Source organism: Rutilus rutilus, assembly GCF_951802725.1.
Source record: "Rutilus rutilus genome assembly, chromosome: 17".
Classification (NCBI taxonomy): Eukaryota; Metazoa; Chordata; class Actinopteri; order Cypriniformes; family Leuciscidae; genus Rutilus; species Rutilus rutilus.
Genome location: NC_140230.1, coordinates 3198634 through 3225756, shown reverse-complemented (window position 1 = coordinate 3225756; position 27123 = coordinate 3198634). Strand labels below are relative to the sequence as shown.

The 27123-nt window shown below is 40.5% G+C and overlaps 1 protein-coding gene across 1 annotated transcript in view; it reads right to left on the bottom strand.

The window, feature by feature from the left end:
* grik3 (glutamate ionotropic receptor kainate type subunit 3) overlaps window positions 1–27123 on the bottom strand; it is a 155960-nt gene that overhangs the window by 40604 nt on the left and 88233 nt on the right. The window contains exons 7-9 of the mRNA XM_084386085.1: window positions 17918–18061; window positions 14311–14418; window positions 9892–10005 (exon numbers count right to left, since the gene is read on the bottom strand). Of these exons, the coding sequence (XP_084242211.1) occupies window positions 9892–10005; window positions 14311–14418; window positions 17918–18061 (366 nt within the window). The remainder of the gene's footprint in view (window positions 1–9891; window positions 10006–14310; window positions 14419–17917; window positions 18062–27123) is intronic.

Genomic DNA, 27123 nt, shown 5'->3' with positions numbered 1-27123 from the left:
AGACATTATTTTACTCCGAAGGTTCCTGACCATTTGTATAGGTCATTATTTCCTCCTGCCTCCTGCATTGCCTCTCAATGAAGAAAGCTGTGCATGAAAGACCCCAATATGTTGCTGGGATTGGCTAATGCAGGAGAGCTGGCATAAGGTACTCAAATGTTGGCTAGAGAGAGAGAGAGAGAGAGAGAGAGAGAGAGAGAGAGAGAGAGAGAGAGAGAGAGAGAGAGAGAGAGAGAGAGAGAGAGAGAGAGAGAGAGAGAGAGAGAGAGAGAGAGAGAGAGAGAGAGAGAGAGAGAGAGAGAGAGAGAGAGAGAGAGAGAGAGAGAGAGAGAGAGAGAGAGAGAGAGAGAGAGAGAGAGAGAGAGAGAGAGAGAGAGAGCATAGCCACAAGCATAGAGACATTGGTCCTGAGGGGCTCTCAAAACTGAAGCGCTGTCCTGTTCTGCTGAGCCACGGAGATAAGCCCTTTCTACCCTGGGATGTTTACGAATAAAATGTGGGCTGGTGATGTGATGTACATAGAAACACCTTACATGAGCAAGACATTCCAAACATCCCGAATCCACAATGTAAGGCTTGATGGGAAGGCAGTTCCAGGAAGAGCGGTAACATTGGCCAAACCAGTTTTCATCATCAACATCAGTTACTACACACAAGATCCATTCCCATCATCTCCGTCCATGGATATCTTTGCTAAATCCTGGCTGTAATAATCCCAATTGCAGAAGGCTATGGAAGTGCATAAAGGGCATAAACGTGTACAAGATCTGTCTGTCTCCTTGCTGTTGGGCCTGGACCAGATTCGGAAACATCTGCAATGATGTTAAGTGCAATTCCTCACTGCAGAGATCCCTACTTAGTCCTCTTATACCACATGTGATTGAGATGCCTTTCCAAAACCGTCCAGAATATGTCTTTTAAATTGCAAATTATACCACCTAATCTATGGATGCGTTATCATTATAACACTGAAATACTGTTATTATGGAAACATGTAAGTATCCCAGCTTGTGCAAGTAGCTGTACTTCAGTTTCATCTGTACTTTTAGCGGTTTAATAAGACATAACAACTAAAGCAAGCGGAGTCTTAAAGTGATTACAACTGGGATTCTTCAGCAATATTTTTTATGTACCTTGACATCTAAGAGTTCCCCAAGCCAACAACGAGCTTTATATCTATTGAATAACTCTTTGGACACCAGCCTTGCAACTGTCAAGACATTCCCAAGAAATTATGGGACAAGGTACGACTTTGTCGTTTTATATTCAGTCAAAAAGGATCAGAAGGACAGAGTAATGTTGCTGATTGATGCTAAATATGGAGCGTGGCAAGCAGCACACATCATCAAACTGTTCATTTTTGGTTTCTTGCTATCGTCCATACACATTTTCTGAGTGTTGGGACTCATAAACTACTGGATCTACCAATCAGGGGTGTGTTTCCCAAAAGCATAGTTAGTCAACTATGATCGCAAGTTCTGTCGTTATCAGCATAGTTCAATGAGTCTGTGTTTCCCAAAACCGTAGTTCTAACGAACATTCGCAAACAGCATCGTAAATTTGTGTGCTTGCAACGACAGCTCTCGAAATGTGGTTATAGAAGCAGAGTTTCTTGTTTGCATTACATGTGGGCTCAATAAATTCTTATCTTAAGCCAAATAAGCAAGCTGACATTCAGTACAATCTATATCATTTATTTAGAATACATACAAATGTAATTTATGTATTTTAGTTTGTCAAGAGTGCTTAGAGTGCTTTAGTTAGTCAAAATGTGCTCTAGAGCGTAAGATCGAGCCTATGATTGAATCTGGAAATAAAGCAAAATAACTGCGAAAAATGAGAATTAGTCCTCAGATGCCACGTCCGTAATTTATAGAAAAACATGCAGCATTAATTCGATCTCAAACATATTCATTAAAATAAGTTATTACTCCACCACAAGCGTGACATCATTAACCAACGTGGTTGAATAACCAATATGCGACACTGTGGTTTCGGGAAATAGTCGTGACTAGCTAGTTGACTTCAAACGAAGAAGTTAAGCAGCGAGTTATGTTGTTATATGGGAAACGCACCCCAGGCTGGGACTTAAAGTGGAATGAGAGGAACTGATATGTCACACCACAAGTTTCATTCTGTGTTGAGAATGGTTCTGCTTAATGTTGACGGGTTACTGAGAAGGAAATTAGTCCTTGAAGAATCAGATACCTTGACCTTTGCCATTTTTCATAATGGATACAGATAAAGATGTTTTAATTAAGCATTATGTCAGTTATTTCAGGATTGCTCTGTTTATTGCTTGCAGTGCTTCTGATCAAACTCACTTAAGGTGACCTTCACTCTCTGGGTTTCATCAAACATAATGTGACACCTTTCTAGCCTTGACATCATTTTTCATTTTAGTCAGAAAAGACAGAACAAATGACACTATACAGACAGGACAGAAAATGCAAAGTATTCAGCTGGCAGCAGAAAAGAGGACTACAACTCCTGCACGTTCATCCTCGGATTGAATTTGAGGATCGGTTTCATTGCAATTCTCTGCCCTGTCCAGACTCCTTGATGATAACAGATGCTTTACAGTGTTGTGAACAATCTTTCAAGTGGGATTTGTCCAGATCTGGGGTCTGTGCATTTTGAAAAGACATGGGTTTTTCCATGCCAATACCTTTGAGACCAGTTCTAGTTGTCACACTGGAACGTTTTCCCAAGTACTTTTTCAGAACTCTCAGAAACTAAGTAGGAACATTTTGAGTCAGTCACAGAAATAGTCTAATTCCACAAATTCTTGCAATAGCTGGCATACATTCAGACATGGTTCATCTATATAATAACGGTACAATTTAAACAAAAACTGAACTGTGTTCTTGGGACAAGAATATTTGGACAAAACATGACGTACTGCAAGTTGTCATGTTTTTTTTTTTTTTTTTTTTTTGTAATCTAAATCATAAGTTGTATCTAAAGTCCACTGATGAGCCCAAAAAAATATGACCAGTTACAGATGAAGCGAATGTTGTTGATCATCTCCTAATAAGGCCACATATTAAGGTCTGAGTAGATTCAAGGGTAATAAAACGATCAGTTCTCGTAATCAATGTGTTGAATAAAGGAGAAATAGGCAGGAACAGGCAAGTTTTAATCACCCACACCTGAACCTCATCCCCACTGGTTAAATACACTCACTTTCTGTTCCCTCACTGTCTGGTCTCGTCTTTGACTGGTTCACAGATCTGTTGATATTCACAGTGTGTTCAACTACCTGCCCTTCTAGGATCGTTCATTGGAGTATCCTGTTTTCGTCTGTCCTGTTATCCAGATCCTCGTCTGTTCCTGTCTCTGTCCAGTCTGCTGTTCGTCTTCCTCCATCTTCCTCCATCTTCAACCAGCACCGTCCACCATCATCACCAGCCCGTATCTCTTCCACCATCACCAGCCCGGATAAGTCCCTTTCACGCAAACTGATTGAACTGCCTACCATTTCTACGATCCGCTCCTGTATCTATTACATCCTGCAAATAAACTGTGTTGATTGTTTATAATCCTTATCTGCTTCTATATGTGAGTGTGACAGAAGACCAGACCATCAAAGATGCAGAATACAGTGAGCGCGAACGATGAACCATTTGCCAATCTCGTCCAGGCAGTTCGTCAGTCCCTGCCTCTGCAAACAGTCACCTCTTCTTCACAACCTGCCACGAACTATGGACCATGGCCCGTCCAGCGATATACACAGGTGAGGTGGAGGATTGCAGCAGATTCATTATTCAGTGCACGCTCTACTTTGAGATGCAGTCCCACCTGTTCACCAATGATAAAGCCTGTGTGGCCTTCATCTCTCTCCTGTCGGGATGTGCTCTCCAGTGGGCACAATCGATGTGGAACTAGCCAAGTCATCAAGTCACTATCATCTTTTATATCCCATTTGAAGGAAGTTTTTGGTCAAACTGTCTCGCCTCTGTCCATTCATGATCAGTTGCTCACCATTCATAAGGGAAAGGAGTCCATCAGCGCATATGCCGAGCGGTTTTGTACACTAGCAGTCGCTAGTCGATGGAACGAAACTGCCTTGCTCTCTATGTTTCGTCAAGGTCTAAATCCTGAGATCAAACAACTGATGATCGTGCATGACGATGTCATGGGACTAGAAAACTTGTCAAAACATGTCAAAAGCCATCCACATGCCTCAACGCCTGTTCCATGTCTCCTCCTTCGCTGCATCCTCTGCCCTCTGTTCCACCTGTCGCCCTTCCAGCACCTGAACCAATGCAAGTGGATAATTACCATCTGTTTTCTGCAGAGCATCAGAAAATGTTTCAGCACCATCTATGCCTTTACTGTGGGGGAGAGGGCCATTCCATCGCTAACTGTCCTGTCAAACCACCACGACCCACAGTGATTACTCTCACCGGCCATGAGACTGTGCCATCGACCTGCTACCTGGGGCCACTCTTCCTAAGGGTAAGATCTAACCTTTGTCCATCCCGGAGCAAAAGGCCATGGAGGAATACATCAAGGAGGCGTTGCTACAACAGTTCATTAACCTGTTAAGCTGCAACCCCACTTTTGAAAAATCCCCAGAAATGACATACCCAAACTGAAACACATACAGTTCATGAACCCTTTGTACTAAAAGCACAAGTATGATCTCATTTGAAAGCTGACACCTGGCAGTTTATTGTAAATGTAGAATTAATTATTGTCATAATGAAAAAAATTATTATAAATAGCTTCAAAGTTTTGTAAAGTTATTAGAAATTATTTTTTATGAAACATCCTCATGAAAATAAAATTGAAGTTGGCACTGTAGCAATCTAGAAATGCATTATAGCTAAAGCCACATGTCTAAACATTTTATGTTTAAAATCTGAAGATAATAAGTCCAAAACTCTGGATATAGTTCAATGTTTTTCAAGACCATGTCAAATGACTTTATTTTTAACGTCCTGGAATGTCACATGATCATGGCTCTTCTTCATGTTCCATATATGGACTATAATTGTGCATATAGCGCCCTCAGGCTATTGGTATGAATTAAAAAACACAGTATCAAAGTACCAAACGCTCATAAAGATTACATCGACGCATTTGGGTATAAATTCAATAAATATTATTCCTGTCTATAGAAATATGATGTAAATCTATGAGAATCTATCAACATTTCTCCAAATCTGCACATTTTTGAGCTAAAGCCCTGAGGCACGTTGTTTTGTTTATCGCTGTCATGACGACAGCACGGAGTTTTTTATGAATGAAAGCGGCTGACGCGCATAATTCATATTAAAGGTATCGACTCATTTTTTCATTTCATAACTCCTGACACAAATTAAGACATAACTGTCACTATGAGTTTCTCAGAATACAATAGTGGTCAAATACTGAAACTTGAGTATTATATCTTTTTAATTATGTATAGTTTGTCAAGGTATAACATAAAATCTGATAGTAATTTTGAATTAAATAAATAAATAACGCTTCAGTGCGCCGACGCACTGGCAACGCTTAACAGGTTAAACCATCAACCTCACCTGCCGCTTCCAGCTTCTTCATCGGCAAGAAGGACGGAGGCTTGAGGCCATACATCAACTATCACACCCTAAACTCCCAGCTGTGAAATTCAGTTATCCTCTTCCTCTGGTCCCCTCTGACCTGGAACAGCTGCATGGAGCTCGTATCTTCTCGAAGCTGGACCTGAAGAGCGCGTATAACCTGGTGCGCATCAGAAAAGGGGAAAACTGCCTTCATACCCGTCTGGGCACTATAAATATCAGGTGATGCCATATGGCCTGTCCAACTCGCCTTCAGTCTTCCAAAACTTCATGAATGAAGTTCTCTGTGAGTTCCTCCAGTCCCTCGGAACATCGCCACCAGGTAAAACAGGTCCTCCAGCGCTTGAGAAAACATCACCTCTACCTCAAGCTCGAAGTGCGAGTTCCACACAACCTCTGTCCAATTCCTAGGTTACGTCAACGACCCCCAGGGCATCAGAATGGACCAGAGGAAGGTCAAAACCATCATGGATTGGCCTCAACCTACCACGGTAAAAGAACTTCAACGTTTCCTTGGTTTCGCTAACTTCTACCGCCGATTTATCAAGTTACAGTCTCCTAAGCTCACCTCTCTGCTCAAGCATCGGCCCAAGTCTCTGTCATGGATACCATCAGCCACGGAAGCTTTCAACCACCTATGAGAAGCGTTCAGCACCCAAACCCCAACCTTCCTTTCATCATTGAGGTGGATGCCTCATCCACCGGTGCTTTCGCAGCGGCAGGGTGAGCAACAGCAATGCCTCCATCCATGTGCCTTCTTTTCTAAGATGCTGTCCCCGGCAGAGCAAAACTATGATGTGGGAAATCGTGAGCTCCTGACGATCAAGCTAGCATTAGAAGGCGCCACTGGCTGGAGGGAGCCAATCACAGGAACCTGAAAATACCTTTGAGAAGCCAAGAGACTCAATCCTCGTCAGGCCCGTTGGGCACTTTTCTTCACTCGTTTTGACTTTTTAGTCACCTACCGACCTGGAAGTAAGAACTGCAAAGCTGATGCCTTATCACGTCTCCATCACACTGATCCCGAAACTCAACCTCTGGAGACCATCCTCCCTCCAGCCGTGGTGCTAAGTCCCATTCAGTGGGTACTTGACGAACAGATTAGCCATGCCACGCTCACTGTACCTGCTCCACCAGGAGGTCCTGAAGAAAGGGTGTATGTACCTACCAGCTGTAGATCGTTCCTTCTGGACTCAGCACATTCCTCTCTGGGCTCTGGACACCCAGGTAGCCAGCAAACCCTTTCGCTCATCCGTCAACGCCTCTGGTGGCCGTCCATGACCCAGGATGTCTCCCGACTGCCTTTCCGTAAGCTGAGTCCCTGCTACATAGGTCCATATACCATCCAGAGGCAGATCAAGTCACCAACCGGTTAAACCTACCCCCAAATCTTCGCATTTCTCTATCATTCCATGTGTCCCTTCTTAAGCCTTTCACTGGCCCTGTATTGCCTTCCTCCACAGACTCGGGTGAAGAAGTGGTGCCTCCTCCTCCCGAGCTCGTCGAAGAAGAACCCATATACCGGGTACGGGCCATCCTCGGCTCTCGACAACGGGTAACCCGCCTGGAGTACCTTATTGACTGGGAGGGGTATGGTCAAGAAGAGCGTTCCTGGATCCCTCGGGACGATGTACTCGACCCCACTCTCCTCACCTCGTACCACCTAGAACATCCCGACCGTCCCGCTCCCAGAGGCCAAGGTCGTCCCCGTTGTCGCCTCCTTCGGCCATCAGGAGCCGACCGTGGAGGAGGGGTACTGTCACGGATTCAGCCACACCGTCACTCCCTCAATCATTCAATCATCACGCTCCACCCACTCGTTCACTCTCACCCGAGTTTTAAATCACCCGCACCTGAACCTCATCCCCACTGGTTAAATACACTCACCTTCTCACTCTGCTTCTATCTGTGAGTGTGACAAAATGAAGGTATTTTAGGTGTCAGTGTGCTTTAAATGAAACCATGGATAATGGGTTGAATTGATACAGAATGAAACAGAAAGCAAAACTTTGGAGAAGCTGTCCAATTATCTTGATCAAAAAGTTTGTGTGGCCAAAAATGTATAATACATAAAACTATAACAGTTGTTATCATCTATTCCAAGCCCCTCTTCTGTAATATTCCCTAAGATTTGGTAGCAAATCCAATGTTTTTAATACTCTCTCCCTTTTCTTTCTGCATGAGCAGTAAGAGAAAGGAATCAGTTACAGTACATGGAGTAAGTATGAAAGTTTAATAAAAGCTTGGAAATGTTAAATGATGCCTTCATCATTTGAGCAATGACAACAGTCTAAAAGTTTTTGGATGTTTATTTGCAATAATATGATCATATTATATTTGCACCTGGTTCAGAATATTAGATTAGGGTGAAGGTCAAACTTTGGCTATCTCAGCACCTGTTTGTGGTATTTCTGAAGGAAATTTTGGGATGTTGAAACACCATAATTTCTATCTGTCATAATTGTTATGTGTGCTAGGTTATTATTCATTCGTATTCATAGTTTTTTTTTTTTTTTTTCACTTTTGGCTGACCCTTATTCAATACCCCTTTTTAATGCTTAAAAAGGGAGGGGAAAGAATCTTAATATAACAAAACCCATCGCTACTAGAAAATCACTGATTATATCCTATCAAGACCTTAACTCATAATTATAGCCTTGCAGCTCAATCCACATTTAATAACAGTGTTTATCCCTGTTGATAACTCACATTCTTGTCCAAAATAAGTCCACAGAGGCTGTTGTCAGTACCAAAAAATCCCCAAAAATTCTGCAACATGCATAAATGCAGCCCTCGGGACATCTGTGAGAATGCAGTGTTGAATGCAACACACATTTATTTTAAGATGTGTCATTTGTGCTATTATCTGGCAAATGACATTGGGTAAAGCAGAATTTCACCCAGCATGCATCTGCCTGTAACAGCAATAAATTAAGGCTACATGTCTATGATAAGTCTATGATAAATCTCTGAAAATATCTTATGGAGAGAAACCAAATTGGAATGGGTCAGTGGCATTATCCAATACTTGAGCTGATGGGATTACTTAAGGTGCCTGTACAAGGGTTAGTCGTACAAGATTATTACTTATTTTTAGGGCTGCCAATAAATCAAAATTTTTAATCAAATTAATTGCATCATTGGCATATTAAATAATCAGCTGAACTGCAGTTAGCATATAATCAATATTTGCTGAGAAAAACGGCACTGTGTTAATCTAAAACAATTCAAAGACATTACATTGTTTTGTTGCAGACAAAAAAAGATCATTGATCAACAATATTCATTACAAAAAGTGGCTTTATAAGTCAATGTTTGTTTGTTTTTTGAACATAAGCCTAGTCAGTTGCTATCAACTTTTATTTTTTTAAATAAAAATTTAAATAGTGGAAAAATTTAAATAGTTTCCACTAATATAGTGGAAATAAAGCAGCTAACGGGTATTTAATAGTAGGAATAAAGTGTTTATCGGGTAGGGTTAGCAGTACAAGTATAAGGTGGCATCCATTTATGATTTTAATAAATGTATATACACTGAACATCTTGTTATTACTGCATACCGTTTTATAATGCACTGTAATACACTGAGGTGCAAGTAGTATCTGCCACTATTTGCAAATAAAACACTGCTATTTTCACTTGGTGTAAATAGAATTTAACACAATTTGTACTTAATGCTAATAGCCTCTGCCATGTTAAATGTATAGCCATGTTTAAGTGATAGCCTACACACACACACGTCAGATGCAGATCCTTGCTATTTGTTTCTTGCACCATAAGACTTGGTGTGAAGTAAAATACAGCTTAACTCTGAAAAACACATCTCGAGACTTAATCTGTGTGGCCTGCTTTTATAAGTGTGGTTTGCAGACTTGCAAAAACGTGGTGCGGTCCCATAGTAGAGAAAAACATTTATTTTGTTATTATTATTTGACTATTATTTTATTAAAATAATTGTATCAATTTAATTCCCAAATTCAAAAGGCAGAGCGAGTTGAGAACTAGTACTGGCTTCAATTCAGAATCATACTTAGTAAAACAGTCAGGCCGAGAGGGTTGAAGCTCAAACTTTGTTTCAAACAGGGTAAGACATCTTGTTTTGTTGATTCAGCCAGGTCAATTTATTTCAAGGACTGAGACGCTGAAAGGGACAGAGTTATTTGGCATTTCTGTGAGAGGAAAGGAGAATCTGGAGCATGTGCGTTTCATTACTTGAAAAGCAGCCCATGTGCTGACCTGAAAAGAGGTGAAGAACACTAGAAAAGAAAGTGAAATTTGGAGAAAGACAAAAAAGAGACAGAACGAGCTCTCTCTTTCACACACAGCATCTGGATGACCTTACCAGGATGGTGGTGATGACCAGCGAGCGGTTGGAAAGCGAGTCTGTGATGTTCATGCCATTCTGTCGTGGGACCTCTGTGATGTTGAGTCCTCCAGATGCACTCCACTTCCCCACCTAGAAAAGAGGAGATTTATGCAGTCAGAGCGTGTTTCCCGTACCTGTGTGACCTATCCACATCGCAATAGCCCATCTGACTGCATTAGCAGCCTGTGTTGAGCTCTTCCTGAAGCATTAGCTGATTGGCTCTTCTGTTTTTATGCCAATAGGGCAGTACATGAGTAGCTAGGCCCTTGCATACACTCTGAATACATTAACATAGAGGAAGGGCAATTCCACCAAAGGGGATTGCTTCTCAATTCAATTTTGCAACAGAAAATGTTTAACAAAAGAAAAAGCGGAACTTACGGCATGAATTAGTATCTGATAACACTGTGGCGTTATTAAAGGTGTTATACTTTTCCGGTGTTCAAATACTCATATCGCATCTTAATATGCAGGATCAACTATAAACAAGCCATTGGTTCATTAATTTCTCAGCTGAAAAACTGGAAAGTCTGAGGAATATAAAAAAAATAAAATAAAAAAAAAGTATATATATGTCTTGTTTTCCAGTAAAAATGACTAAACATCCTTAAATTTACTTGACAACCAAACTTCCATAAGATAATTTCCAGTGAACCTCAGTGATTAGGTCAGCGCACATCCTTGTATTCAGTTATGAATCGCATGCAGCACAACAACATGTGATGTCAATCTGGCTAGAAGATAATAACCCAATGCAAGTATGCCCACACACAAGTGCTCATGGCTATGTTTGCATACTTGTGAAAAGTATACATCTGGACTCTGGATATATATATATATATATATATATATATATATATATATATATATATCAAGAGATATGACTCAATATTAGTTTGCAGGCTGTTTGTTTAACTCTGCATTGGGACCAATCCAGCTGATTATCAATCAATTAATCTATTTCAGCCGGAGTGCTCTATCTGCCTCCAGGGATATTAGAGACATTAAAATGCTTGCCGTTAATTAAGGTACAAGCACACACACACACACACACACACACGTTTACTTCGCTATCTAAATGGGAATATTCCATATATGTAATGGTTTTTATACTGTACAAACTGTGTATTCTCTCCTCTTACACTAACCCAACCTCTAAACCTACCCTACACACACTCTCTCTCACACACACACACACACACACACACACACACACACACTAACCTGACCCCTAAACCTACCCATCATACACACACACACTCACACACACTAACCCGACCCCTAAACCTACGCATCATACACACACTCACACACACACTCACACACACACACACACATTAGGCTGCATAGACAAGACTGCAAGACATATTAGACTGCATAAATTAGGTTAGCCGGAACCGGGAACACTTCGTATAACACCTGATTTACCCGTTACATTATAAGACGAATGGCATCTACGCTAATGTTAGTCTTTCTGCTTATTCCGAGATTTCCGTATCCAGACCAGATGGAGGACCTGTGCCTAGACACGACCACAACACATGATGTAGTCAGCCGTGTACGGGCCGTATCCAGACCAGAACCTAGACACGACTACAACGCATTCCTGAAGTGTCAGCTAGACTCTCATCGAAGGCCTCATCGACACGACAGGCTGATAGGCACTGATCCTCAACAAACCCGTCTCCATACTGGTGTGACTCCGATCTTCAACCAAATGGAACTGGATAATATTCTGATTGTTCCAACCCAATCTGGCAGGACGAGGGAGCCCGGTGTAACCGCAAGTCCGAGGGTCTCCGGTGGAGCTGAAGGTGGGAGGAGCCAAGACGGAGCGGACAGGTCGACAGGCTGAGATGGAGCGAAGAGGTCGAAGGCGGAGCCATAGGATCCTCTCGCACTGACGCTGCTGGTGGTAACAGGACGTCATAGCAGGGCTTCCACATAGACGACGCAGGGCTGTTGACATCCGGCAGCGGCTGGGCTGGAGGACTGACTGAGTTCTGGGGTGATGGAGGTGGTGAGGATCTTGACAGAATGACAATGAGTAATACACAGTCTATACAGTCATTTGCACTGTTCAGGAACAGTGATGATGATGAAGATACCGGGTGGGATAGGGTGGGAGTTGTTAATTCCTCACTGAAGTTGATCAGCCAGTCCTCATTCTCCGTATTCATGACTCCCTCGTCCGCTGATGACGTTGGCTCACACCCCTGGTCAGAATTGCCATGAGGCTCCACTTCCGGGGCGAGGGTCAGCTCTGTCCTCTTCTCCTCGGGCTCTGGCTGACGTGTCGCGGTGGGTGGTAGCTCTCCGTCTGCAGGGGGTACACACGAGTACTCCGCGGTCAAGGGTGAAACGGGCTCTGGGTCTGGCCGTGTTCTGGGTCGAGGCGCGATGCTCTCCAGACACCTGATGACGTCTCTTTCCAGTCCAATCCTGTGGTGTCTGGGAGGTCGACATGGTGGTGGAACGTTGCCCCGATCCAGAAAAGGATCCTTAGGGTCACATCGTCTAGAGAGCTGGTGGCGGCAAGACACATAAAGTCTTTCACAAAAAAAGTTCGGGCTCTCCTGAGCCAGGACGATTATTCTTGCCCTATCGTCCATATTGGGCGGTCCGATCTTCTGTCACGATTGGCTTTGATAGGAGGACCAAGACAAAGAGATCAATACACATCTAGTTTAATGAAAGTCCTCCAAGCAGGCAGGATAAACAACAACCTGCCAATCACACAAAACTTTCTGCATTTTTACATTTTCACAAATGAGGATGTCCCTAATGGGAGGTTTTTGGAGATTTTGTCAGGTTTTGGTCACTTCTGGGTACAAATTTGTCCCCAAAATATAGTTAAGTACACACACACACACACACACACACAGTAAGAGGCAGTCAGTAGAGGGAGTTGAAATAGTTGTACTGTGAATAATCCCTCTAATATCAGCACACAGCGAATCTGAGCAAATTTAGCGAGTTTTGCACAAACAATCCCCTGCAGTGAGAAAAGGCAAGTCTGGCATACGGGCGGTTATGAGGAGGTTTACAGTAATAATCTGAACACTTCTCTCTATCTCTGTCCTGCTCCAACACAACTGCTCTCATATTCATAAAGCCCAAGAGCGGCAGATCTCAGAGATACGCAGGTGTAATAACCCCCCGATAACACGCTCACCTGCGCAAAACCCAGCGTACGCACACGACTGATTCAGGGAGATGCACATTTCACATGATACGCTACGCCACGTTATAGAGTGATGTTTCATTTCATCACTTCATCTAACGTGATTATCAGGGGAAGGAGAAATATTCACGTTGCAGAGAGGAGACTTTCTTGCCCTCCTCAAAATGAATACAGATTTTTACCAGCTTATTCCAATCTAAAATGCTCACTATTAAAACATGTTAATATACATGTTTTTATTATTATTTCTGAAGGTGTACTGCTAGAACAGCTCTAAGAGTTAAATGTGTGGCTGTTACTGGGAATTGCACTGCTTCCCCACTGAATTATGGGTTTGACTCTTCAGTGTGCATGTGCTGCCGAATAAGAGCGGGAATTTTTATATAATGATACAGATTTTGCGGAGGTGCTTGGTGCTGTTTGTTTACTTCATTTTTTGGCTTCTCAGACAGTGTGTGCACAAACACACATTGCCACAGTGTGATAGTCAAACTTCTAAATGAAAATTTAATGACTAATAACAAAAAAAATACAAATATTAGTGTTTGTCTTGCATTACTTGCACTTCTTTTCACAAAAGCTACTATATTTATGTAGCTCATTAATGCACAAAAGCATGTGTAACTTCAGCTGGTCATTAACAGGGGCTTGTAATTAACAGCACTTTGTACACTAATCCAATTTGCTTTATGATCCACTAACTTATGCATTTGTTTAAACACCTCATTTGCTTCCTTGTTAGGAGGTAAATTAAACGTAAGACACAAATTGCTCTTTATTTGCACAGGAATGGTGACCATATGAGACGAGGTACAGGAGGATTCAGTGCGCTAGACTGAGAGACCAGAAGGTTTTTTGAAGGGAGTAACAATCCTTTTTCAATGACACATTTTTGTTCTTTGGCAGCATGAAAGGTATTCTGGTATAATCGACTATGCAAATGAAAAGTGACTTATTACACACTGTTTAACAGCCGAGCGTTAGCAGAAGAAAACCGCTTTTAATCATTTATCCTTCCTACTGTGTAAAAAAAGCATAAAGACATAGCAAGCACGTTGTTGTTATATAGTGTATGTGCTTTGTTTGTTGAGTTCTCTTGTGTGTGATTTGAGACGGTTGCTGTGTGTGTGTGTGTGTGTGTGTGTGTGTGTGTGTGTGTGTGTGTGTGTGTGTGTGTGTGTGTGTGTGTGTGTGTTTGTGTGGTGGTTTACCTTTTGAAGGCCGTCCTCTTTAAGACTCACGATGTCCAGATCAAAGTCGGTGCGCAGACCTGTAGTTCTGTTGAAGCACAGCCGTCCCGTCAGGCCATCCCAGTGAGACTTCAAAACACACACACATTTCAACAATTAAAACACACCAACATTCAGATTTAAATGCCATTTCAATCCCAATTTGAATTAAATTGAAATCAACAAAAGGATGCAGATTTGTGGAAATTCAGTTTCTCAATATGCATGAACATGTTATGTTAGAGTTTATGGGACATTTCAAGAAATATTAGAAGATAGTAAAAATCAACACTGAAATGCTACCTACAATTTCCATCAACTAAAACACTGATGTGCACCATTCAGAAACATTTCACTGAAAAGGCCATTTCAATCCCAATTCAATTCCCCAGTTTTATTTTTTATGTTACGTTACGTTACGTGAAAAAAGAAGAAGAAATGTTTTTTGGATTTTCAGTTTCTTAACATAAACTACACATTAAAATGTTATGGGTCATTTCCACAAAGATTATTACAAGATATTTAATATAAGAAAGTCAATACGTATTGCTATTTTTTAAGTGAGCTAACACTTTACTTAAAGCCTTTGCATTATGAAAGAATAAGGTCACTCTTTAGTTAAGGGTCCAGTTCCCACTATTAACTAACTATTAACTACAACTTTTTCCTCAATAAACTCCTAATTACGGCTTATTAATAGTCAGTAAGGTAGTTGTTAAGTTTAGGTATTGTAGGATTAAGGGATGTAGAATATGGTCATGACGATTAAGGCATTTAATATGTGCTTTATAAGTACTAATAAACAGCCACTATCCTAGTAATATGCATGATAATAAGCTACTAGATAATAGTGTGAATTGGACATGAAACTAAAGAATTGTAATGCATTAATATTGCATCTTATAGTCTCATGAATAATTGCAACCAGTTATAATACATTATAAATACTCATATATTTATTAAACATAGCTTTAGAATAATGCATTAAAACACATGACAAACAACTCATTTCAGCTGTAACAAGGAATCTGCAAATACTGCAATGCATTTTAACTGTGTTACAATTTTATGAAAATATATCATGCATTATAACATGCATTATGAACAACTTTATGATGCATTATACATAAAGGCTTAAAGTGTTAGTGAATGGGATTGATATTTTGTGATATTGTGGTGTGTTAAATGCTTTTGACGACACAATTTGCTTTAGAGAAATATGTCTAAACCAACTGATGAAAATGTACTCTTCATATTAGGGTCTAATGTATGTTTTGTTGGACTAATGAAAACCGTCTGTTGTGTGACTTTTGAACTGCAATTCAGTAAATTCCTCTCCCTGCCATTTTAATTCATATTCCATTTCAACATCCTGCTGTGTGTGTCCAAATCCATTCAAATTCTCACTCATGAATTGAAAAGAAGCCAGTTTTTTGTCCAAGTATGGTACACATAGGCTACTTGTGAGTGCAAATACATACACTCACACACACACACACACACATCCAGCTTCTATTTCCTTTTTAATTACATTTTACATCCCAGCGCCTCAGACACATCTTCCCCTAAGACCTCGTCCTAATTAACGACCATCTCACTTTCAACAATCTCTAGAGACGCAGAAAAAAATTACATGGCAACTCCTCCTCTCCATTCCTCCCTCGTTCCTAAAGCTTAGAGCTCCGCCCCCAAACAACTCACACACACACACACCGATCTACAGCCCTCTCCATAACCTCTTCCAAATGAAACACCTCCGCTCTCGTTCATGAGCGAGGACATTTCACTGCGAGCGCGTGTTCTTCTCCACATCCCTCGCTTCTCTCTCCTCTCGTCCACAGAGCTGTGTTCAACAACTCTAATCTGCCTATTACGAGTCCCAATCAAAGTCTCTCTTGTGAGCTGAAATAAGAGCTGATTATGACGAGCACATTTGCGTGCGAAGCACACGGTGATGAGAAAGTGGGACACTGTGAGTTTAGTAGAACAGAACCAACTCAAACTCGCTGCAATCAACGTCTCACTGCACTTAAATGAGGCAATTAAAATGTACGGTGAGTGGGTATTGTTTATCAGGTGAGATCCACTGTTAAAGCCTCTGAATAATGATGCAGTGTTTATCAGTAGTACAGAGATAATTAGTGAAGGTATAGGAATGTCTCTGGTAAATATACATCATGTTTTTATTTATTTTGCAGAAATATGGCACAGGTGCACTTTTCAGTAACTACAGTTGTAAAGTACTTACAAATCATTTGCAAACTATAAGTTTATAGCTAATTCATAGTTTATATATTAGTTTATATATACTATATAGTGTTATTATATAGTGTATATATAGCGTATATATAGTATAGTATATACTGTATCAATAGGCTATGTGCAAATAGTGCACACACACACACATGCACAATCCCTCATCCCCAAGGCTAAACATAACCACTCAAGTATGTGTGTTTGTGTCTATTCAAATGTAAGTAATTGTACGTGTTGTAGAAAAAGAAACATGCAAAAGCTCTCATGAGATTACGTTAAAATACATCGGTTAGAGTTAGGATTAGGAAACAAAGCTTAAAAAACCATTACATTAACTCTTTACATATGAGCTAATTAAACAAAAACATTTTCTAAATTACAGTGACAATGAATGAAGAACTGACTATTTGTACATTGGCTATTAATATACTTACAGTACAATTTAGAGACTACAATATATTAACTATAAAAACGAATAGTTTGTGAGTACTTTATTACTGTAACGTCGAGGCAGAGATGAAGCGGAGAGAGAATCCACATGCAAGCACTAATTTATGAGAAATACAAACACAGACGGTCCAATCCGAGCACAAGAGTATAATCCACACGGATGAGTCAGGAACATAATCCACAAACGAACACAGCGAAACAATAAACCACGACTGAGTCCAAACAGGGAAATCCAGCAAACCAGGCAGATGATCGAAACCACGACACGGAAACCACAGAGAGAGTGCTCGGAAGTACAGTGTGACACAAACAAGACTTCGCAAAGAATGACTGAAAACACAGGGCTTATGAAGGCAGAGTTAACAAGGTAATGAGACACAGTTGAAAGTAATGACATATAATGAGTCCAGGCAATGGATTATGGGAAACGCAGTTTGTGATGAGATAGCCGACATGAGCCGACAGTTCATTCGGTAACGTTAGGCGGTTTTGATTTATATGCAGTTGAATGTTGATGATCTTCTTAGCTTACATGTGCATTTTATGAAACCTAACCAGGAATATGTAGTAAATGTTTTATAAGCGCAGTTAAACTGTCCTTTAGAGTGTTTGTAGCCTAACAACAGCCCTTCTAACGTCACAGTAAACCATGGCTTCACTGCACTTATTGCTTTAATCATTGCTTGTATATGGTGGCCATCATATACAATGGATGCATAAAAAAAAAAAAAAAAAAAAAAAGATAACCACTTAAAATGAACAGGCTTCAGTGACATGCAGAGAAACTAATGCCGTGTTATTTAAACAATATCTTCTATATCTTGTCTTGTCTCTGGAGAGCAGAAGTGTTTGTGACAGCAGTGCCATGAGCGATTGTCATTACCTCTTTAATGAAACTCATGAAGCGTCCTCCGAACCTCCAGGGTTTGTGCCGATGACACTGCAGTGAGTTGACAGTCATCTGTGGCGCGTGCTGGTAGGAGACCGACACGATGTGGACCGCGTCGTACGTCAGAGCAGCATCTGTCTGGAATAAATAGGGGGGCGATATGTCAGCTGAAAGGATCTGACAAGCAGGAGGAGTGCAAGACCTGACCGGTTGACAACCTTGTCAAACAGCAAACTGGGCCACTGCTCAGGACCATTAGCACACTTGAATCCAAATGTAAGAAGACCTTTGATTCAAGTCTGATGCTGGGAGACGCTGTGAATGAGTAAAATGTTGCTGGTTTTGCACGTGGTTCAAGAAATAGGCAACATTTTTATGTTGTTGTCGTGTGCCCAAATTTCCATGGTTTATACTTTTTGTTTTGATAGTGCATAAAGGTGTGTATGGAAGTTTATTTCCACCACAGAATAAAAAAAAACAATTGTAATTGTGACTTTTTATAAAAAAAATGATCATAATTGTGTGATATAAAGTCGCAATTGCAAGTTCTAAAGTCAGAATTGTGTGATATAAAGTCGCAATTCTGTGTTATAAAGTCAGAATTGTGTGATATAAAGTCGCAATTGCAAGACAAAGTCAGAATTGCGACTTTATAACACGATTGTGACTTTATATCACGCAATTCTGTCAATATATATAACAATAAAACATTTTAAAAGATAATCACGACTTTTTTTTACGACTTTTTATCTCACAATTGTGAGTTTTCATCTGAAAACTCGCAATTGTGAGATAAAAAGTCGTAATTATCTTTTAAAATGTTTTATTCTGTTGCAGAGACAAGCTTCCATAGGTGTGCAAACATGGCAACAAGCAAGTTATGATAACTTCATTTACAAATTAGAAACAAATTAAAAACACAGTATATAAGTGCGCATTAAAGTCTTATCCATAAACTCTCTCCCTTTCATTATCATGGAACATACACAGCGAAATACACAAAACACTCCTTAGAACTAACAGTAAACAAATATATACACACCTTTTCAGTGGGTGCTTAAGGCGAGACACTACAGGTGAATAGGGTAAAATTTTTAACTAGCAGATATCACCATGCAACTTTCCCAGTTGATTACCAACATTAAGATCAGAAAAAAATGTATTACAAGTTTTCTGTAATTTAATGTTCAAATATGCAAATCAGGCAATATCTAATCAAATATGCACTAATTTGCATATATCTGAGTATTGGATAAAGCCAGGTTAAAAATATTTTTTTCATTGTGTTCACATATTAGATGGGAAAAAAATTACAGAGGGATTTATGGATATCTACTTTTGTTATCCTGTAAATCAGAAAATACTGTCAATAGCCTTAAAAAATTTATTTTCGCCATGTTTTTTGGAATAAAATGTTATATAAATCAGGCTAGGAATAATATATTTACAAATCCCTCTGTAAATGTCTTCATAATATAACTAGGTCCAAGTCTGGAAAGTTTGGTGTATATAGGTGCTACTGAAGTGGAGATTTCAGACTTGGAGTGAGAGAAAAGTCAATAGAAAACTTTTTGAGAAAACGGGCTTTAAAGATTTTTCATCAGCCAATGAGATTGCGCATTCAGCCCTTTTACTTTCACGATTGGTTGCTGATAAAAAGGAAATGACCATATTTGGATCCGACAGGATTGTACACAAGAGAGAGAGCTTGGTAACGGTGCATGTGATGACAGGGAGCAGACAGAGATCGCGGAGCAGCATGTTGATTTAGAACGCAAACTTTTGCATTTATGAGAAATCTACAGACGCAAACAGACAAAGTGTAATAAAATAAAGACCTAAATGTGTATTTCGGACTTTTTTTCAACACAAGTCTGAAAGAAGACATGTTATTGAAGACAAATATCCAAAAATCTCAAAATTGACCAGTAAAAAAAAAAACAATGTTTTTGCCTGCCGTGTCTCGCCTTAATCAACTGGTAAACTGTATATCCACGACTGGATGAGCTGTCATAAAGTGCGCGCTCTCACTTTCATTTCTGCCGTGGTCAGTAACGTTAGGCCTATCGCTCCGGAGACTGTAAGCTGAATCACGAACAGTACAGATCCATCCTCGAGTAACAACGAGAGTAAATGAAGACTAAGTTCATTCTTACATCCAACAACAAAACACCTCAATCGCTTAGGAGACATTCTTGTCTACAGTTGCTCCAGCGTGGAAACAATGGCGGACTGTGTCCAGCTCACTCAGGGCGGGTCTATGATAATACGGCAGTGTCAGTCAACAGTCGTGGTCGGGGCCTGTGCAAAGTGACGTCACATCAGGCACGAACTTTATGTGGTGTATTTCATCTATAACATGTTATGTTAAAAACAGTAAAATTATAAGTAAGCCTGATAACTATTTAAAATTTAAGTGTGTTGGTGACGTGTTTTCATTGGTCAATGCAACATCAACGTAGCGCGCACTATTGCAATCTGGCGCGAACAACCAACGGCTAACGTTCGCTAGAAGTGTACATGGTATCTTGATTTTTCTTAGTATGGCCAAACAAGTTACTCTCACTCATTTTTTTAAAAAACCTCGTATTGAGATTAATAATTATTTGGAGGACCAATCTGTGGATCGTAATGGAACAACCACTGGCTCTGAGAATGGAGTGGAGATTAACTCCGAACCGACGACCTCCACTGATGCTAACCGGCAAGCAGATCTGCCTATGGCTAATCGACGATCACTTCTACACTTAATTGCACCGTCGGATCTGTCAGCTCTGGGGGAACCTGTTATCCAACCTCATCTACAGGCATTCCCGAGTACCATAATTGATGGGAAATATCAAAGCTTCAACGCCAAGTGGTATGAAAGGTTCAACTGGATTGAATATAGCCAGTCGAAAGACCTGATTTTTTGTAAAGCCTGTCGGCATTTTCCTGAACAGCACACTGAGGGGACTTTTACTAAAGAGGGTTTCAAAAATTGGAAACGTATCGGCCAGGTCTGTGAGAAGCATCAGTTTAGCAAGCTACATGCTTCTGCACTTGTAAAATTACTCTCCTACAAACAAAGTCATGCGCAACAAGGCAGCGGTACTGTATTAAATCAGATGCACGGAGATTCCATTTCGTTCATTGAACGTAATCGACAGCACGTCAAAGTTGTGCTGGATGTTGCCATGCAGTGTGCCAAAATGGAGATACCCCTGAGAGGGCACCGGGAAACTCAGGAGGCGTTAAACAAGGGGAATTTTTTGGAGCTATTCGAGTTTATATCGAAGTACGACCCAGAAATAAAAAAAAACGTGTTGAACTGCCACGAAATGCTACACTCATGTCCCACCACATTCAGGACGAGCTTCTTGAGGCTGCCGCTTCACTTCTACTCAGGAAGATAAAAACGGAGATGCAAGAACAGCCTAGGCCCACATATTTTGCCATACTTGCAGATGAGTTTAAAGATGTTTCGAAACGCGAGCTAGTTGCTGTCTGTGTTCGATTTATCCATAGTGGGACAATCAAAGAACGAGCGCTGGGCTTTGTCCAAACAGCTGACCTGTCTGCTCAAGGAATATCGCAGAGGATCCTTGAAATTCTAGAACCACTTGGTTTGGACCCTTCTCTCTGTGTCGGGTTCTGTTTTGATGGGGCATCGGTCATGTCTGGGCACAGAGGAGGCGTTCAATCTATCTTGAAAGAGACATTTCCCAAAGCTGTGTATGTACACTGTAATTCCCACAGACTGAATTTAGTGCTTTGTGCTGCTGCGGAATCATCTGGACACGTCAGTACTTCTTTCACTGTCATCAATCAGATACACAACTTCTTCACTGGGGCCCAGAGGCACGCTCGGTTTGTGGAACTTCAGAAGGAAATGCATCCAGAACGCCCATGCAAGGAACTGGAAAGGTCATGTGACACCAGGTGGAGCTGTTCATAAAGTTTTAGAAATGCTAGACGTGTTACTTGAGACTCTTGCTGAGTATTCTGAGACAAGCGGTCAGACAAAACTAGATGCAGATAACCTATTACAACAGATGCAAACAAAAAAAGTTAATTTTCATGCTTGTTGTGTTTTGCAAGTTGTTTCAGTGCAGCGATTTTGCCACAAAGGGGCTGCAAAGTCCAGCAATCTGCGTGACAGACTGCATCTCCTTAATTTAAACAATGAAAGCCACCCTTGCCACTTTTCGAGATGATTCAGATGGTGACTTTGACAAAGTTCTCAGATTGACGGAGGAGTTGATGGATAAATACGAGATAGCACGCTGGGATCTGATAATGTCTCGTGAGCGAAAGCTGCCTGCAAAGTTTAGTCAGTCTATTGTCATCACAACATTGGGAAAAACATCTGCTATCAAGAATAATGGTGATCTGAGAGCACTCTGGAACTGTATTCTGGATAACGAGATGGCTGAATTGAACAGCCGATTTAAAGACGACACCTACGGAATAATGCGAGCTTCAGCTGCCCTCATCCCAGGATCCACCACTTTTGGCACACAAGAACTGATCAAATCTCCTTGCAGCTTGTATGGGATAACAGTCTGTTATGCGGAATTTGCCTTTTTTACCCACTTCATCAAGGGCAAAGCTGAAAAAGACAAAATGCCCTCACTAATTGAACTGTTGGATGCCTGCGCTGCTGATATTTTCCCCGGAATGAACCGTCTGTTAAGGGCCATCATCACACTACCCATGACGTCCTGCAGTGTTGAAAGACTTTTCTCCGCTACTCACAGGATCAACACTCGCTTGAGAGCATCAATGGTGACTGAACGCTTGAACAATTTGACCCTGTTATCTTTCGAAAGAGAACTGACACAAACACTGGATTATGACAAGATCATAAACATCTTTAATTCAAAACCCAGGCGACTCCGCCTTGCGTAGCCGGGTAAGGTAGCCTGACTTCGTCATACTCATATTCTAGTCAGAATGTGAGTCTGATACTGCTCCATAGGGCTTTGATTATGGGGCGTGTCTCAACCGAACCAGGAAAAAAACAAAAAACTCTGCACTCAATTGGATAGACCTACAACCAATAAGAGCAACGGAGTAAATGACGCATGTTCTTCATTCATATTTTCAACCAACAAAATGTCGCGGCTCTCTGTTCCTCTTTTAAAATGAATGCGCTGTCGATATCTTCTATAACAGACGCGATGGCGGAATCTACACATGATGTTTCATAAACAAAGTTCGGGAGGAGCACGTACAAATAATCAATCCAATATCAACTTGTCATCAAACAATACCATGTCTAACGTTACCCTATATCAGCATGAGGAAGCATATTCACTCTGTCAACTTACCTAACACTCCTTGACAGTTTTTCAGCATCCCTCCACCACCCCGAATCCTCACTCTTGTCTTGGCTTGTTCTCTCACAACCAGGAATACGGGGGGAGTATGGCTACCGAGCCCACAGCCCTCTCCTCGGACAGCACATCATATACGCATTTATTCTATCTGACTTATTTGTGTGAACTTGTGAAATCTCATATACGCATTTATTCTATCTGACTTATTTGTAAGTGTGAACTCGTGAAATCTCAATTCTCCAGCGGCAGTCATCTTTGTTGTAAACTAATTCAACCCAAGCGCTCTTTGATTACGTAACCGCAGATCATCTGTCCATCATCGATTAAAGCCCGCCCTGGCAATTTGATTGGCTCGGCCTTCTGGGAGCCGAGCATAATTACTCCTCAACGGATCGAGTCCAGACCGAACTTCCCGACCAAAAAATTTTGTGGGCGGGGTTCGGGCTGGCACCCAGGCTACGGGTAAGGTATAGGCCATGGTTTTCTTTACATGTAAGCCGTGGCCTGATAGCAGGATGAGACTATAAGTAGGCTACTTTGAGCCTCTGAGCTCAAATAATGTTGCTTTTTTAGAAAGCTAAACGTGTAGTGGGGGTTGACCTCAGCCTCTTGTTCAGGGCCTAAATATTCGTTCAGTTAACATGTCATTACTTTAAATGTTCACTGAATAGAGTTATGTTGTGGTTGTTTTTTTGTTATTTTGTTAGAGCTACGTGCTCTCTAATTGATCTTCCCTATGCACTATCACAATGTTGCCTTTTTGTGAATGATATGTTCCTGGCTCGGTAGCCATAGCCTATGTTATATAGGCTTATGTATTTAGCTCAGTTTTGACAGTAGATTAAATTTAAAGTACAAAATAAGTAGGCTAATAAACTATTTTTTTTTACCATTATAAAGCAGTTTGAATGTTTCATTGCGTTACAGTATGGTTCTAATGAGAAAAGTATTCCCGAGCAGCTTTCAGCTATGATCACTTTGACAACTTTTCTTGCAAGCACCCTGAACTAGACAAGTGGAAAACGTATTTTGAATAACACCACGTTATAACCTTAATAGCCTATGTGTTGAGCGCTTTCCTCTCAATAACATAAACACACAACAAATATGACAGCGGGGTAAAATAAAAATAAAAATAGAAAGAAAGCATCTGGTCTGATCACAGTGATGTTGTTTGATATGTTTATACCAGCTCTGTAATTCAGCACTATAAGTCACGCCACGTTTATTGTTTTTATACAATATAGCATATTGCTTTTAAGCCAAAAAAAAGTCTAATTGCCTATCATAACTTTCTATAAGCCTGCTGTGTAATTGAGACATTAATTCAAGAATTTGATTAAAAGCAGAAAGACATAGGCCGCGGTCCTATAGTGGGTTCGTTTGTACGCACTTCAATCCACACCCGACGTTCTTGGTTTGCTTCTTATTTATTAAATCGAGGCAATTGTTTGATTAAACATTGATTAAAATTAATTAATTTATACAAAACGAAATTCACTTTAAAGAAAGTCTTTCTACAAAACAAACCTATGAAGTGGTTATAATCATGGCTGACCAGGGCTGGGTTTCCCGAAACCTCCTTAACGCTACGTCTTTCTTAAGTTACACCTTAAGCTGTACCTTATCGTTAATACGTGTTTCCCGAAACGTTCTTAGTTAAGTACACCTTCTGTAAGTTATATGTTCGGAAGGTTGGTCTGGACCACTCTTAGCTTTACCTTATCACTGTTGCAGGTCTATACGAATATAACTCTGAAGTTTTAATACACCCAGAAAGTGTTCAATTAGGCTAATTCAAGTGTTTTCATGCAAAGAATAAAATTGTCATTACACTGATTGTTGTTAGATTTTTAATTATATTATTATACAATATTATTAATTTAATTAAAAAGCGCTTTTAAAGGCCAGTGAAAGCATAGGCTACTGTCAGTTAAGTCCTATTCGGACGCTAATATTGTTTCTCATGGGCTCGTACGGTATTTTAAACATTTACAGGGGTAAGTCGGTGATTTTAGTGCCATCCGAATCCATAATATAAGTGTTTTTTCTCACCCAACCCGCGTAAAAATCCCTGGACAAATTAGTACCTTCTGTTTTTTGACAATTTAACTGCCGTCTGAATCCACATCTCTGAGTTTACAAGAAGAGATTCAAAATCCACTGTTTAAATCCTTTTTGATCACTGCCGAGCACCGTACATGACGTACACTTTTATTACTGAAATGCTGGAAAGTATTTACAAGAACAATATTTCATCGCAGCTCCACCTCAGCGAACAAAAATGGGAAAGAGAAGAAAGCACATACAAATTTGAAATGGTTATTATGGCAGCAATATATGATACAATTTAAAAATATGTAGGCAAAGCTATTATAGGCTATTATAGTTTGGATTATTTTTTATAATATCCCAGTCCTAATAAATGCAATTTCAACTATTTCTGAAGTGCTTCTTATATAAAGAACACCGCTTTCTCACATAAACAGCCCCTGCAAGAGAGAATAATTGATTCTCGAGCCATCGATATCAACTCAGCAGCATCGCCACGGACAGCACCGGGTAACGTCGCACGTAAGAAGGTATATCTTAAGCAGCTTCCTAAGGTATTGTTCGGGGAACACGCCTAGAAATGGTATACCTTTATAAGTTATACTTTAAGAGTCTTCGTAGCGCGCTAAGAGACAACATTATCGAGAAACGCAGCCCAAGACTCTGCTGCTCTAGTATAATTTCAGGGCTGCGTTTCTCGATAATGTTGTCTCTCAGCGCGCTACAAAGACTCTTAAGGTATAACTTATAAAGGTTTACGATATAATATAAAGGTGAAGCACACTGCGTTATGTGAGAAGGTGGTGTTCTTTATAAAATAATCACTTCAGAAAGAGTTGAAATTGCATGTATTAGGATGTTTTTATAGACTTGTTATCGTTTCTTATTCAAAAGTGATGTACACGTGACGTGCACATATACGATAAGATACAGTGTAACATAAGAACGACGTAGCATTAAGAAGGTTTTGGGAAACCCAGCCCTGCTGCTGCTGGATTCGGGACAACTGCTTTGATTTCGGAACACCCATAGATTCAGGCCCACCTCGACTTAATCCAGGCCCGCCCATCTGTCACGTTCTGCATCCGCCACTGCGTCACATTGCCCCGAATCTGAGAACAGCTCGTTCTGAGACAGTGCTCGTGATTTATGGGGATTTTAAAAAACGCACTTGGTGGATTTTTATCATTATAGGGTGGTTGTGTACACACACTGCCAACACACATTTATGTTCAAACACCATGTAAAAGTGCATTTTGCATAATAGGTGCCCTTTAAGTCTGTTCTCCTCCTCTTTTCATTACACTGTTTTCTAGTCTGCTGTAAGCTCAAGACACTGTCAAAGCATTTCTCTAAACCTCTCTAAACTGAATGAAAAGGCTAAATACACTCTACCTTGATTCCCAACAGAGGCAGGCAGAAATGAGAAATGAGAAGACCTTTACTCAGAACCATACTTTAGGACATGGATGGGCAATGCCAGTATTTTAGGGCTACTGTATTATTATAAAAAAATATATATAAAAAAATAAATAAAAAAACCCCCTGAAAAATCAAACTTGATTATTACAGTTACTTGAATATTACAGGCAGGTGTGTTTGATTAGAGATGGAGATAAATTAAGCAGGACAGATGTCTAAGTTGGCAAACTATCTGCAAAGAGCATCTTCCAAAAAAGTTCACAGAGTAGGCTCTTTTAACTTTGAAAGATGGATAATATTTATCTTCACCAACTCCAGGAGAAATGCTGGGCGCAGAATAAAACTTTGTACCTCACCAATCTGACCAAGGTTTTTGATCCCCCAAGCTCAGCTCAGCTCATCAAA